The 16214-nt window shown below is 36.8% G+C and overlaps 1 protein-coding gene across 1 annotated transcript in view; it reads right to left on the minus strand.

The window, feature by feature from the left end:
- Positions 1 to 721: 721 nt before the first annotated feature.
- LOC135361658 (potassium voltage-gated channel subfamily H member 5-like) overlaps positions 722 to 16214 on the minus strand; it is a 45449-nt gene continuing 29956 nt past the window's right edge. Inside the window, exon 2 of the mRNA XM_064571754.1 lies at positions 722 to 6783. Within this exon, the coding sequence (XP_064427824.1) occupies positions 5836 to 6783 (948 nt within the window). The 3' untranslated portion in view covers positions 722 to 5835. The remainder of the gene's footprint in view (positions 6784 to 16214) is intronic.

Here is a 16214-nt window from a genome sequence, read left to right on the forward strand (position 1 = left end):
ACTATAGAAATGTGGGTGTTATGGTTTTGTTTCTGTTCAAATAAACTTATTTTTGTTGCCCCTCCACATTTTTTTTTTTTTTTTGATGACTAATGGCAGATCCAGACTTAGTCAATCCTTCTCATGGAGAAGGCTGCACATACTTATACAGAGCAGTTAATAAAAGTAATGTTTATAAAGCAATGTACACCAGTAAAGCTAAGACTATAGAAAAAATCTTATATAAACTCACCAGACTCGATCTGATGCACCCATAAGCATTACCAATGACATGCTTAGATCTAAACTGTGACCACCATCATGCTCCTCTTTGTAGATTTGTTCCAAAGATGGAAATGGAAATTCTGTCTTGGACTTTTGTGAGCTCATGTAGCCTGGCACTACTAACCTATTTAAAACCTGACTCTTGTTTTTGTTCTGTGTAGCTCCACACACATCACCTCTTGGTTTATTTTCCTGGACCAAGATAAGAACATTTCCTATAGTGTCAATTTGATCTATATCAACCCTCTAAAAAAATTATATGTGTCATTCCGTAGTTGTAAGAGTTTTTGTTATCTGAGTGGTAACAACATGTAGGCTGTAAGTACAAAGTTTACACCGAGAGCAAGTTGATTGAAAATATTTATTTACATATGTGTGAAATACACATGTAATGCAACTGTGATTTGGAATGCCATGGGCCTATCACAGTGGATACAAATATAAATGTTATCAACTATTTAGCAAATAAATAAAAAATGTTAGAATGGTTAGTAAAAAGTCATGGTCAGTGATGAACGATCCCCTTAAATCTCCCTTAATATTTCTTAAATATATCAGGCATTTATAACTAATCCTTCTTTAACTTGAGAAATTTTGTCTGCTTTCAAAATGATGCCTAATTCCTAATTTGTAGTAATAGTTTTAAAATTCTGATACAACGGAAAGATTAGTAAGAGATCGAAATGTCTCTTATAGTATGTAAGATTTGCCCCCCTTGTTTCTAGGTGCTCTTGTTATTTTCTTTATACAAAGGGTCACCACATATGTACTGACTGCAGGTTTGAGTGTATTCTTTAGGATACAAGACTGTCTTTGCAGACTGAACAAATGTTAACAAAATGAATCTCATTTTCAAAAATAAAATGTTTACATGTTATCAGGGGCTTCCTAGAGTTATCAATGTTACTAATCACATATTATAACTTTTTAAATTAGAATATTCTAATTTAGGACACAATAACATCAGTGGTTTTTTAAGGTAATTCAAATGGTTTTCCTTTTTTACCTTTTTTTTCTAGTTCAAGATATACATTGAAAAATCGATTGGTTATTGGAAAAGCTTCTTTCACAATTAAGAATTTTGTTATAAGAACATCTGTCCATGTGGAGCCATGTATCTTGAGTAAGTCATGATTATTTTTATACAAAAACTTGAAAGATGAACTGCTCTGTATCATGAATACTCAATTTTTTTTTACTTTTTCTCACAAGATTGAGAATTTCTGCTGAGCAGTATGATTAAATAGAATAAGCAAAAATCATAATATTTACATGTCTTTTTCTCTTCTTTCTCTGTTCTCTCCAAAGACCTTCACTCTTTCCATGTTTATTTAATTAGTAGTTCTAAATTCCCAGACAACTTTCTTTTGCTCACATGCCAATGACTAGTAATTTTTTAGCCATCAATGCCTTTCCCCACCAACCTCTGGCCAGAGAAATTTCTAAACCCTATGAAAATATTTAAAGAGTATATCTCAGCTGATCTTCTATGAAAGAAAGAAAAAATTAATAATTTATCTTCATGTGATTTTCATTTGAGAGGAAGATGATTTCCCACTGACCTAATATCATCTTGATGTAAGAATGGAGCAGTTCTTATCTTCATTTTATTATTTATTGGTGGGGAATTGAAGCCCAGACACACCAAAGAACAGTTAATTTGCCCAAAGTTACACTGTAATTGTGACAAAGCTAGATTCAGACTCCAAGACAGAGCTCAGATACTAATCCTCGGATGTTTTCCAAAAAAATTGTTCTTCTCTCCCTTTCCATCAAGACCACAAGAGAAATATTCTTATATGTAACAAAATATTAAAACACAACATTCACATAATTACAAAATATTCATATTTTAAAGTTTTCCATGTATGATATGTACATTCTAGATAAATTTTCTCATTACCTACATAAAATTTTGGAAAAGAGACAAAATAGCTTAAAAGATAAAAATTATACAAGATAGTAGAATTCATTAAGAATATGACACATAATTTCACTAGTACCAGCCACTGCACACTTTAAAAACAGTCACTGCTCTGAAGATTAATTTTTTTAAAGTTTTCTAAAAGAATTTAGTAATTTAAAATAGAACAGCAAATGGGCCAGATCTCAGGAGAACAAAATCTCCTTAAATTTAAAGGAAGCTGTGATTTGCATTTGGGTTCCAATAGGATTAATTTTCAAAATGGCATTTTTGTTAGTGGTCATAATTAATATTCTTGTTAACATGCTGGGAACTCCAGGAGTGTATGCCTGTTCTTAAAAGCAGTTTAAAATCCCAAATTTTCTAATTCTCTTGCTCTGATCTACATACATTTTTTTTTAACTGAGTACTTAGGACAATTTTACTTCTGTACTTAATGTGAGATGAAACTGGTGTCAAAACAAAAATTTTCCATTTTAACAATGATGTATATGTCTCTATTCAACATCTATGCCCAAACCATTCTAAGTACTATTTATGTCATTGTGGGACACTGGTAGCTTTGGTATTGTCATCTGCCATTTGTGTGCCTGTGTTCTCTTTATCATAAGCTCTTGCATCTACTAGATCATATTTAGTGCAATAATATCCTAATACAGACTGGCAAAACTTGTCGTTACGATGCACAGCTCACATTTCCGTTTTTGTTTGACTTTTGCTATTACATTACAACCACCTGTCCAGGGTACAGCATCTGATCTTCTATATTATCATAGAAAAATATTGAAGGTATGTAAGTTGCTTTGGAAAATGTTTGGATTGTAAATACATATCTATTTACTCCTACTAGTACATTGTTCAGAAATATAATAATAAAAATTTTATTCTGGATGCACTGAAAGCATCTATACAGTGTAAGAATAAAACATGCAGTCGTCTGGTCCCCCATGTGCTGGCTGAGGCAACACAGAACAGGACTCTATCATTATTGCACGTATTAAAGCAAGTGTTCACCCTTCATTCAAATCTGAGTAAGTTCAACTGGTAAGAATTGCAGAATCTGGGAACCTAAAAGACTATATACAATGTTTGCTGAACACATGCATTTCTGCTGAAAAAGCAGAGTGCATTCAGCACCTCGTCGTGCATGCACATAGGAACACAGGTGACTGGAAAAGAATACTGTGAGAACTGCACCATAAACAAGCAATTGATACTTTTCCCCCCTTGGTGACAACCTGGAGGAGTTCAAAACCATGTTTCTTGCCCATGTATATGAACAATAATATCATAGGTCAGTTGAGTCGATGGCAGAACACAGCAAATATTTGCACCACTAATAAGCAAAGGCGTGGATTGCAACATCAAATTGCCCTGCTGTCTTAGTCATTCTGATATAGCTTTACACCAATGGTTATTTTTTTGAAGCATGTGGCTGAAGTTTGACCATTTCTATATGCAGATTATCTTTACCATTCACTCACCTTTAAAAGCTTAACCAAGCTTGTCTCGTACATGGTTAAATAGAAAAATACCCTGAAATTCAATAAATGTCAGAGGTCAAGAAAAAAGTACCATCTTCACCATGAAAGCAACTTAAATCTCCATTTCAAGGCTGACTCCTTATCCTGTGAGTACCTCATGTTCTTGTGCCTATGGTAGGTAGATGTTGTAGCATAGCATGGAGACATGCTCCCCTGGAAACTTCCATGCTGAGTAATGGAAGTTGTGGGCACAAAAAAGGGGAAATGGAACCCATGGCACATAACATCTGCTCTGAGACTCCTGGATTAAAGAGGCACATTTTGTGGACGTGTGAAGAAGCTCTAATAGAAATTCTAAAATATCAATTGTTTTTAAAAATTACTTTGTTCTGCACTTCTCCAGTCTGATTGCGATAACTTGTCTTTCAGTTCTGGTGGTTTTATTTGGGGATGCTGGGAGATAGTTAGAAAAGCTCATAAAAATGGCAACAATAGGTCAAAATAGCTCCTTTGATTTTGCTATCATCTTGTGCATGTTGTTAACATATATGTACAGATGCTCCGATAATGTACAAATTACTGGAATATATTTTCAACTTGATGCAAACAATAACTTCCCTGTTTCCACAGTTAAACGTCATGCATGCACCAGTTTAAAAGTATGCCTCTTTGATCGGTTTCACAAAATATACTTTGGTCAAAAGAAATAAATTTTTCTGGGTTCTTACAAATGAACATGTATTTTATTCTCAATACATACCATTTGAGGGACTAGCTATACACAACTCTTTGTGACTTTTTTTTTAGTTGATAATAGGCACTTTCTAAGAAGAGGATTTATGACTCAAAGACCCTGAAATTCAGTCTTTAGTACGCCCCTTTCCTACATGGACCTGCCTGAGCCACAGTAGTCTATTATATCAATTCAGCAGAAGTCCTGCAGTAGAACTGTGTGCAAAAAAGCTTTAGAAAATTGTAACCAGGATAAAATTATAGAAAAGCAGTTATCTGAACTGAGCAACTTGACAACTTCTTAGATTTTTTTCTAACCATGTTTCCTGTGTTATCCCTATAAACATTGTTAAGAAACATGTGTGAACAATTCTGTACCTGTGTTTCACCCTAAGTTACAGATATGCTACAAAAACTTGTCTATCTGTTTACATTCTTTTTTATTTAGATCATTATAGTTAAAATTTTGATGTGATTACTTAAATGTGTTTTGTTTGTTTCTTTGCCAAGAGCCTTTCAACCTCACCTTTGAACAAGTTTTAGAAACACAAATTGAGAACATTCATCACATTTGGAAAACCAGCATCACTAATGTGATTTGCTAAAAGGCCCTTTTACCCTGTGGTGCAGTTTTTCTATAATAATATATACTATATTAATAGTTTCATATTTATGGGGTTGATAAAATCAGCTTATAAGATGGCAGCTATTCTCCAAGACGGAGGGAGTAGGGATTTCCTTACATAAGAGTTAATGATTACTATCTAAGTACAGTGTTAAAAAAGGAGAGGTATAGTTGAGCGAAAATGCAATTCATGCACAAAACTCATAGCAATACGTTCTCAATATCCCACACTGCTATCTGATTTAGGCAACAAAACAGTCATTTAGATGGAGCAAACACTGCCTATTGGGGAAAATAACCTAACACTAAGTTACAGAAAAATATCCTATGAAAAGAGATTATAAAATGGTACCAACAGTCTAAAAGGTTGAAGTCTCCCTTGGCATTAATCTATAATTTTAACTTAACAGAACAGTGAGAAAATGACAGTTCAATATACTCAGCCTGAGATCAAATTTGTCATGGCAACATTGGCAGGTTGGACCCTGATTCTTCAAATATTACATTGCCTTGGTTAACAAAAATCATACTTTTTTTGTATTAGAATAGAGACTATAAATAAATGTAAAGTGTGCATGCAGTCAACTGCATAATATACAAGCACTATCTATGTTTTAAATAATCATCTTCTTTGGCAGGCCAGAATCCAGCTGGACATGCAATATTTACATATCAAAATCCATACTGTGTTCATCATATTGAAAGCAAGTGAAAATATATATATATATGTATATACTGTATATACACACATATGTATATAGATGTATATACTGTTTTTAATATATTAACAAATATATATATATATATTAAAAGTGCATTTCATCTTTGTCAGATTCAGGTGACTCAGGCCTTGAAACACTAAAAATATCCTGACATGGTATTTGGGGAGGTACTTGGAGAGGCATTTGGGATTTGGGAGAAGAGGTCTGGGGCACGCTTTTTTCGGAGAGTATTTTTAAAATTTCTGCCACCTGCTTTTCCAGGGCAGTCATTCTGCAGCTTAGCAGCTGAATGTCCTCTTTGAGTTCATGCTTGACTTCCTGCAGTGTGGTTTGTAAGGCCTGCTCTGGGATGGGATAAAAGGGGTGCTTGGCATCAGCCTGAATCGGGCTGTGCTCCAGCGGACTTCGGGCCTCTCCGGCCTTATCCAGACGAAGGTCACTTTTTGTAATCCCACTGTCACAAGAATCTGTTTTCCGTAATGGGTTTTTAGTAACACTGTTCTCGGAATCGCTGCCCTTGGGGTCCTCTGACAATAGCCCCATCGACTCGGCTTTCGTGACGTTATTCCAGTCTTCCTTTTTCTCCTCGTGCGCCCCCGTGTTATTCTTGAGTCGCAGCCATCCCCTCCCATTTCCGTTCTTCATCCTGATCGGGCTGTTGACCTTGAGACATTTGGGGTCAGCACCGCCATTGGGCTTGAGTTCCATGGCATCACGGTTGTTTTGCTTGAGGGACTCGCTGGTTTTCACGTAGGCCAGAGATGTCTGGATGGGCGTGATCTGTGACACAGTGACCACGCTGGTGCCCGTGATGGAGGCTCCATTCTGTAAGGAGCGGCTCTCTACCTGGAGCTGGTTCCGCTCGGGGTCGCTCTGGGTGGACCCCTGATTCCGCAGCTCCTTCTGCTGCTTGAACTTCTGGAAGAGCTTTCGGACGGGGTGGTCCACGGGGATGCTGAGGGTGACCTCGTTCTTCTGCCTGAGGCGCTCCTCTTCCTCTTTCTTCACGTCACTGATTTTTCGGAAAATGATCTGTGGAGGGGGAGAGACGTTCAGAACATGATTATAAACATAGATGGACTTACAATTGTGTGATAGGGTGCTGGATAAACTTTGTTTTACCGAGGAAACCCTCGCAGGGTAAGATCACTTCGGAAGGGGAGAAAATATCCCAATGCCATTTAACAGATGCAGTATACTGAAAACTCACCATAGGAGCACTGACTTAGCTCATGTTGTCCCACTCACTTGCATAGGGAAGGGGGAATGTAATGGAAAGACAACTGAAGAGAGGTACTTGCTTTCTAGTTTATGTTCTCGTTTAATAGGAAATATGTAAACATATATGTTAGTATATTATATGTGTGTATGCATATTATGTGTAAGGAAATACAGTAAATTTCCTTGAAATACATCATTATTTTTTGTATGTTTTCCTTTTATATACATATATATTCAATACCATTTTTAATAACATCCTCTGCTTAGGGGTCAAATTATGCGTTCCAGGCTATAAAAGTACCAAAACGTTAAGACAGTTTACTAACATAGCACCAGTGTTGGGTCGGGGAGGGATTACATTTATTTAGGTGGCTGCAGAGGGCAGAACTAGGATCTGTAAGTAAAAATTCCCAAGAGGCAAATACCAGCTGAATATATACTTCATTTCAAACTGCTATCTATTCATTGAATAAACAGGCTTGAAAATTGACGAACTTCACACCACTAAAGTATCCAAACAGAAGTAAGAATGTTGTCCATGTAATACTATCACAGGGTGGGAGATTGGACTCTTCAAATTTCAGTATTCTTTAAAATTGTTTTTTTTACTGTTAGTATTCGTTTTTCTCTTATCATTATTCCAACCTACATACGGGCTCTTCTTACCTTTTGAGATATTATAAACAATTTCAGTGTAAAGTAAGTGTTTCTCCCATTCAGACTTTAACTTGTTGCCTCAGAACTAAGTATTGTTAATAGTTTTCTGTGCATATTTCCAGAAGTTTTTTTATTAAGTTTTTTAATTCCAGTATTGTTAACATACAATGTTCTGTTAGTTTCAAGAGTACAACACAGTGATTCAACACTTCTGTACGTCACCCAGCACCCATCACAAGTGCACTCCTTAATCCCCGTCACCTGTTTCACCCACCCCCCACCCATCTCTCCTCTGGCAAACATCAGTTTGTTCTCTGTAGTTAAGAGGCTGTTTCCTGGTTTCTCTCTCTCTCTTTTTTTCCCCTTTGCTCATTTGTTTTGTTTCTTAAATTCCACATGTGAGTGAAATCATATGGTATTTGTCTTTCTCCAACCAACTTATTTCATTTAGCATTATACTCTCTAGCTCCATCCATGTTGTTGCAAATGGCAGGATATTCTTTGTTATGGCTGAATAATATTTCATTGTATATGTATACCACAATGTCTTTATCCATTCATCTATCAGTAGACACTGGGGTTGCTTCCATAATTTAGCTATTGAAAATAATACTGCATGCAATAAAGAGGGATGCATGTATCCTTTGAATTAGTTTTTTTTCAATTTGGGGGGTAAATTTTAACTATAGAATTAAATACATAATGCATGTGCTGTTAGATAGGTAACCACAAATAAGTACGCATAAATTTCATTTATAATGTCTTTTGAAAATAATACCAGGAAGAACCTGTAACTCCATCAAGAGAAGTAAAAGTGTTCACCATGTAAGAAATCACCACTCATATTAACAGAGTTAGACGTGAATTTAATGAGTGTGAGATTTTTTGCTCAGTCTCCTTCTGAAGAACAAAATAACTGCAGGTGAGGGCTATAAGGAAAATTCAGAAGGGAGTTATATTAGATACAGTGCTCTCAGAATCAGACAATTTTATGAGGCTGGCAAAATTACTTACCTCACCACCCTCTCTCATTAACTTACTGGTTAGATATATGTGAAGCCCACGGCATATAAAAGATACTCAAAATATGTTGGTTCTCTCCATTGAAGTCTCATAAAATACTTTCTATTTGAAACCAATTCCATCATCTCTTGAAGATTCAACAGCTTCCAGAGTAACATACAAACATCGATTTATACTAGAAACCAATACTAGTGATGGTCACTTAACAGAAAAGTTAGGGAGATAGCAATTCTCTAAGAGCACACTTTCTAAATTGAGATTGATGCACTAAATACAGCTTATCAAATGGTAATGATTTGTATTTTAAAATAAATATTCTCTAAATTCAATAACTGTCTATGAAGACCAGCATATTTTTCCCTCTCTAGTGGCACATGAAATTGGATCTTTTTTTTTTTAAGATTTTATGTATTTATTTGACAGAGAGAGAGAGAGCAAGCACAAGCACGGGGAGCAGCTGTGGCAGAGGGAGAAGCAGGCTCCCCACTAAGCAGGGAGCCCGGTGCGGGGTTTGATCCCAAGATCCTGGGATCATGACTTGAGCTGAAGGCAGATGCTTAACTGACTGAGCCACCCAGGCACCCCGAAATTGGATCTTTTTGAATGATGTAATACTAATCTGAAAGTCTGACATCAAAGCTCCAGCAGTTTAATTAGAAGTTTTTCAAAGGGTTAACATGTTTCTCATGCTTCCTAAGTAAACAGCATAACTGAGCCTTCAAGATATTAACACTCTTTGGGATGAGACAGATCCAAACATGGAAACACAGATACCATGTTCCTATTCCATCCCTTCTCATTGAAAAGGTACTCAATTTGGTTTTAGGAACTGACATGAGGGGACAAATGACTGGCCACATCCTCCTTCCCACTCAACTCTGACCTTTTTGTTTGTTTTTTTAAAGGTAGTTCCTTAGCCTTGGAATAGATATAACCTTGGTGCAATGTAGTAACTGAGAGTCGCCTTTACATTTACAATAAAAGGATCTATTTCAAACTCTCAGCAAAGGAAGGCGGGTGAGAGGCATGTAAGAATGTTAGATAAAATGCAGGACATCCATGCAATATTTGGGACATACTTATATGGAAAAATCAGACATTATTTATCTGAATGGGACATATTTATATTTTATTTTATTTTTTTAAAAGATTTTATTTATTTATTTGACAGAGAGAGAGAGAGTGAGAGCAGGAACACAAGCAGGGGGAGTAGGAGAGGGAGAAGCCTGCTTCCTGTAGAGCGGGGAGCCCGATGTGGGGCTCGGTCCCAGGACCCTGGGATCATGACCTGAGCCGAAGGCAGACACTTAACGACTGAGCCACTCAGGCTCCCCAAGGGACATATTTATATTTTAAAACATATTCGTTGTTTACCTGAAATTTAAATTTAACTGCATGTCCTGTATTTTTGTTTGCCAAATTTGGCAACGCTACTGGTATATAATAGACAAAAATATTACTATCTCTGTAGTGCCCATGTGTACTGCTGTGTGAAGCTCACAGTTTTCAGAAATTATAATAAAATATTTGGTGTCCCTGGAACTGAGAATTTGTTGGTATCTTAGGCTAGAGTTTTATGTTTTAAAATTTCAATATAATGGGTAATGATTGTTTACAGTTATTGTGTGCTTAGCAAGTTTAGAATGTTTAATGATTTAAGCCCATGTAAAACATCAATGAATAAGCCTTTTGCAGTTTCCCTGACCACCATCTGGCCCCTCCCCACAAACCAAGAGCAAACAAAGGTGCCTGGACTGCTACTGTTAAGCTGAGAACAGAGACTCCAAATGCCAAACTACCTAGTACAAAGGGAGTCCTGTCACAGAACCAGGCAGCCAGTCTGCATCAGGGGACAAATGAGATAGAACCTGGGTTGGCATATTTGGCCACCATGAAGATATAAAAGGAACTGAGAAAGAGAAAGAAGAGAGATTTGGGATATCAAAATCCTCAGTGCTGCACGTGATTCCTTTCCCCCCATCTCTGCACTCCAGAGGGATAGGAGGTGAGGTGGTACTAGATGTAACCCCTGGAGCTTGACAGGTACTTATGCACATTCAGACAGGCCCTGACTTCTCATCTGGAGTTCGCAGAGCAGCAGGACCCATGCATTTACTCTCCAGAGCCAACAAAGCATGCTAGAAAAAGCGTACACCCTCTTTAGAGGGGAAAGGTCCGCCTCTTTGTGTCTACCCACACTTCTTGTGTGCCTGGGGCGGGGGGCATGGCTAGGATCCCCATGGGCCCAGGAACTACAGAAGGTAGACAATTGTGATTTCAGCCCCATAGAAGCCGGATGAGGCAAAGGTACTCCATGGGGTGGGAGAAGTTACTGCATTCTGTGGGACACCTGCTGACAGGGCTCAGACCATTAAATATGCCACACAGTAAATAGTGCCCAGTAGCTGGTGCAGCCGGCTCAAAGGCCAACACTCTGAGGAGTTGTCACAAGCCCTCCAGGTCTCACAGACAAGCCCTGGGTGTGAAGTGGACCCCCTTCCCTTAGTGGCAGGCCCACAGGAAATCATGAGCCCAGTGAAAGTAAAAGCAGGTGCAGAGGGAAAGCTGGGAAGAGAGAGTCATGAGGAAATTTCTTACCCAAGCTACAGAATTTGACCTAGAGCCCAACTGAAAACAATAATACTTGGATTTGATCAACTACTTACCATAACCAGGCTATAGAATGGAAATTATGACTTACTGAAAAATAGATATTAAAAGTTTGCATATAGCAAAGGGTCACTTCCACACATGTATTATCTCATTTAACTATCATAACTACTCTTTGATGTAGGTCCTATTATTCTCATGTTACAGAAGAGCAAAGTGAGGCATGGAGAGTTGATTTGGTGGTTTGCTGCAGGTCACCCAAGGAGTAAGTGGCCAGGATAAATCCAAGAAGTCAGATTGCAAGCAGTCCTAACCATTACATTCTACTGCAGCTCTGTAAGGTAATTTTGACACTTCTTCCTGGGCCCCCCAAAGATGTGGATAGTTGAGTGGGTAAAGTAGGGAGTGATACAGCAGTTTCACATCCAACAGATAACCCTTCACAGAACATTTGCCATGGAGAACCATCCCTGAAAGCAGTGACCTGAAGAAAGGACCACAGCTCTGTGCTTGCTAGGGAGGGTATTAGGAGAGACAGCTTCTAAGCTCTCCTCATTCTCAAAGGCAAATCCAGTAGGCTGGCTTCACTCTATTTCCCTTTAAAATACATGCTGCCATTTTGTAGCTTCCTGTTCTCTTCCAGGCAGCTCTTGTGTTTTCTTCTAACTTGCTTCTACTTAAATATATTACCTTTACCAAAAGCAGGGGGCAGGGCAGGTCAAAAGGTGTAATTTTCCCCAGACTCTAATACCATTCTTGATCCCACTACTACGTAGATTCATTTATTTATGGGGGCAGAGATTTTGTCTCTTTTGTTATGTGTTGTATCTCTTACAACAGCGTTACATTGAAAGTCCTCCAATAAGTAATGTTATTCATTAATTCAGTAACCTCTCATACATTCAGCAAAGTATGTTTGTGATAGGTCTATGAATAGAAAATACTACCAACAGGAAGATTTTCTACTTTTTAGAAATTGTTTTTCACTAACTAAACAATGAATCAATGCTATCTATATTATTGTAATTGATCATTAATGTCTACTCTTATTTCCTCATTTGGAGGCAAACACTACATCATCTACCTCCTGGCATCCTAGCACCTAGCCCACGGCTGGGCACAAGTAGATAGTTAACAAATGCTGGCTGAATAAAATCACATTCAACCTTTGACCCACAAATCAATCATTAAAATACTTGAATGAGAACCTATCTCCGATTTCCATTGTAAGGATGCAATAACATCCATTAAGAACTTATTTTCCAGTTGGTGACACACTTTCTTAATGCAAGGCAATAGGCACTGAAATTAAAAACAAAGAAATGAAAAATGAAGAGATGATTTTATCATGTTTACAAGGTTTAAAGACTAATTACCTACTGAGATACCACCACCAGTTGAACCATGTCTTATATGTAAAGTATGATAGCTTTTTGTTCTGTCTTAAGTTATAAAAAATGCATTATAGACCAAGAAAATAAAACAGCAGGGGTGCCTAATGGAAGTAACTCACTACATTAAATGTAATAGGCCCTCTCTATAAGTTCTCATTGTTTTAAAGATAACTTTATGACCCTCGACTCCAAATTTAAATAACAATGTATCTTTATTACTAAGGAGACTAAATTTCATCATAAAAATAGCATGGTAATTATTCTACATTACCATTACAAGCATGAGCATTCTCAAACATATTCTGCTGAATCCTTCCTTTTAAGAAGTGCTTTTTACCTTTAACTTTTTAATTATGCATATAATAAAATGGTTCAACTTAATAACAGAATGGAAAGATGGATAAATTTTATTTAGGTAAGCCCTTTAAAAAGATGGTTTTATTTAGATTGTAAAAACTAGCCTTTGGCAATTGAAAGATCTGCAAACAATAAGCATTTTCGTAATTCAGCTGATTCCTATATGGGCAATGTGTCATACAGAAAAGAAAATATTTCCTGCTAAATAAACACATAAGTTATATAGATTAATTTTAACCAATTATTACACAGAAATCTCTCTCTGACAAATAAATAAATAAAATCTTTAAAAAATTAGTTGTATTTCTATATTTTTCTCTAGAAAAAAAAAATTTTAATTCCTCCAAAGAAATCATTTTAGAAAATGTGAAAGGATCTGAGTGTTCATAGAACACATGAATTAAACAATGTAAAAGAAAACACGTATATCCATGATTCTCAACATGGTATTAAATCAGCTTTTAAAAATCTAATATTTGGGGTTTTTTCTCAGTATTAATAACCTAAAACTCTTGCACTTGATGTACTCTGTGTCTTATCTTTTGCAAATCAAATTGCGGATGAACACCACAAAAATTAAGGACAAAATCAAAAAAAGAAAAATCATGAGTCAGGCTGTGACTGCAGCCACACGTTTATTGGTAGAATGGCCAATACCTGTACTGTTTCTATCAGCAAAGAGGTTTATTTCATTTAATCTTTTCTTCTCCGTGCTTCATTATGTTCTGTGGAGTCCATGCTGGAAGGTTTAATTTATTTAAATGATAAAAGCTTCTTAAGCCTAACAGGGAGCATGGCCAACTGAGCTTTCCATTTCGAAAGTAGGACATTTGATCATAAAAGTGATATCAAAATTGAATAATTTGAATGTGTACTGAACTTTGAAATCCAATAAAGGCAAGGAAAAAAAGGGCTAGAATCATTTGTTTAATGACATGGATTTAGTGTTATATAATTTGAAGGAAGACAGAGGAGTTTCCCCTCAAATGGCCCATCACTTTCCAGATCTGTGAATCTAGGGAATTGACTAGGAATTTATAGCCGTAAGTGATCAGGCAGAAGCTCCGGTTCATCTGACTCTTATGGGATCTAGTTGGTTTTGTTCTTTGGTTCTTTTTACTGTTTCTATAAACTTAGTCACTAATTCTACCTCTAGATCTTTCAATCCATTCCAAGCTAAAACTAACACAACAAAGCAGTATTTATTAAACACCATCAGGTACCTAACAGAGGCTATAAGCTCATCTTAATGAAGGCCACAGTGATGGGGCTGGGGCAGATGGTCATTCAGTAAATTTAGATGTGTGAAGGAAGGGTAACAATGACACATCACACTCTATTTTGAAATATGGCTGCCTTGCTTTACTTCAGCCACTCATAAGTCTGTAAGCTCTTCAAGGACAAGGAATGTGTTACAGATCCACTTCAGCCTCTTAGGTCCTAAATAAATCTTGAGGAATTAACTAATTAACTGATAAGTGTAAAAAGAAGGGAGAAGGAGGTGAGTTGAGAGAAAAAAGGGAAGAAGGGAGGGAGGAGGATGGGAGAAAAGGAGTATCTTTTGATTTTGTTAATGTGTCAGGTAATGCCTAGTATGGATAAGTGTGGTTAGTAAGATGCAAATGCAAAACATCTTAGAATTACTAAACTATTCCTGAATTTACTAATGAAATCTTCTAGGCCCCATTTTTCCTTACCATATAAAAGGGTGTTATATGCAACTAATGAATCATTGAACACTACATCGAAAACTAATGATGTAGTTTTTGATGTATGTTGGCTAACTGAACATAATAAATAAAAGCAAATTTTTAAAAAGATCATTAATCTCAATTTTCCATGCTATCATAAATATGAAAATGTATTTTTAATAAATAACAAAACATATATTATGAACCCCATTACTAGTGTTAGCATAACTCTGAAATAGTTGCTCAGTATTTGTTTCTATTACTAAAGGTTTTTTTGTTTAAGAAAAATAATGAAGGAAGGAAGATAAAGTCTTCAAACCACGTAAATGGCTATTCCAGGGTAAAGCTGGCAAGATTAGATTCATTGTTTCAGATATGTAATCCACAAATTGCCCTCCCTGCCTCAATTTCTAGTCTCCCTTCCCCTCTTTCCATTTTTTGCTATTGTGTATCAAATATCATAGTTTCCCAGGCAAAAAAAAAAAAAAAAAAAGTAAAGCCCTTTAATAAGACAGCTAGCCTACTGTGGCTCAGTTCAGCCTGCCTCTCCAACCTGGTTTCCTTCACTCCTCATTTGATCTCCACGTACCTGACACACTCAATCACTTTGAGATCCAGAATCTATCTGTGATATTGCAAATAGTGTTCTCTCGCTTTCCCTTCACGTGCTGGGGAACTCCTACTTAGCCTTTAATACTCAGCTCAGCTGTGCTCTCCTTTATGAGGCACGACCCAAAACAACATAAAAATTCAGAGCCTCTAACATTATCCTTAATGGTAAAATACTGAAAGCTCTCTCCCTAAAATAGGGAAAGAGGTAAGTATGCACCATCTTGCCACTTCTATTCAACATTGCAGTTGAAGGTTCCAGCCAGGAAAACTGTCAGGAAAATGAAATAAAAGACATCCAGAATGAAAAAGAATTAAAACTATCTCCATTCAGAGATGACACGGTCATGTATATAGAAATTCCTGAGAAATACACACACACACACACACACACAGAGCCATTATACCTAATAAAGGAGTTCAGAAGGATGCATGACACAAAATCAATACAAAATTAGTTGTATTTCGGGTGCCTGGGTGGCTCAGTCAGTTAAGCACCTGCCTTCAGCTCAGGTCATGATCCCAGGGTCCTGGGATGGAGCCCCGCATCGGGCTCCTTGCTCAGCAGGAACCTGCTTCTCCCTCTGCCTGCTGCTCCCCCTGCTTGTGCTCTCTCTCTCTCTCTGACAAATAAATAAATAAAATCTTTAAAAAATTAGTTGTATTTCTATACACTAGCTAGGACCCATTGAAAATGAAACTAAGAAAACAATTTCATTGACAATAGCATCAAAGAGAATAAAATACTTAGGAAAAAATTAACAAAAGTGCAGGATTTACATGCAAAAGTTAAAAAGCATTGTTGAAGTAAATTAAAGACTTAAATAAATAGAAAGACATTTCGTGTGTATGGGTTGGAAGACCTAATATTGTTAACATGACAATATTCCTGAAATTGACC

This window comes from Mirounga angustirostris, unplaced genomic scaffold (genome assembly GCF_029215605.1).
Source record: "Mirounga angustirostris isolate CCGP_5_RB_7025 unplaced genomic scaffold, mMirAng1.0.hap1 SCAF_9, whole genome shotgun sequence".
In the NCBI taxonomy this organism is placed as follows: domain Eukaryota; kingdom Metazoa; phylum Chordata; class Mammalia; order Carnivora; family Phocidae; genus Mirounga; species Mirounga angustirostris.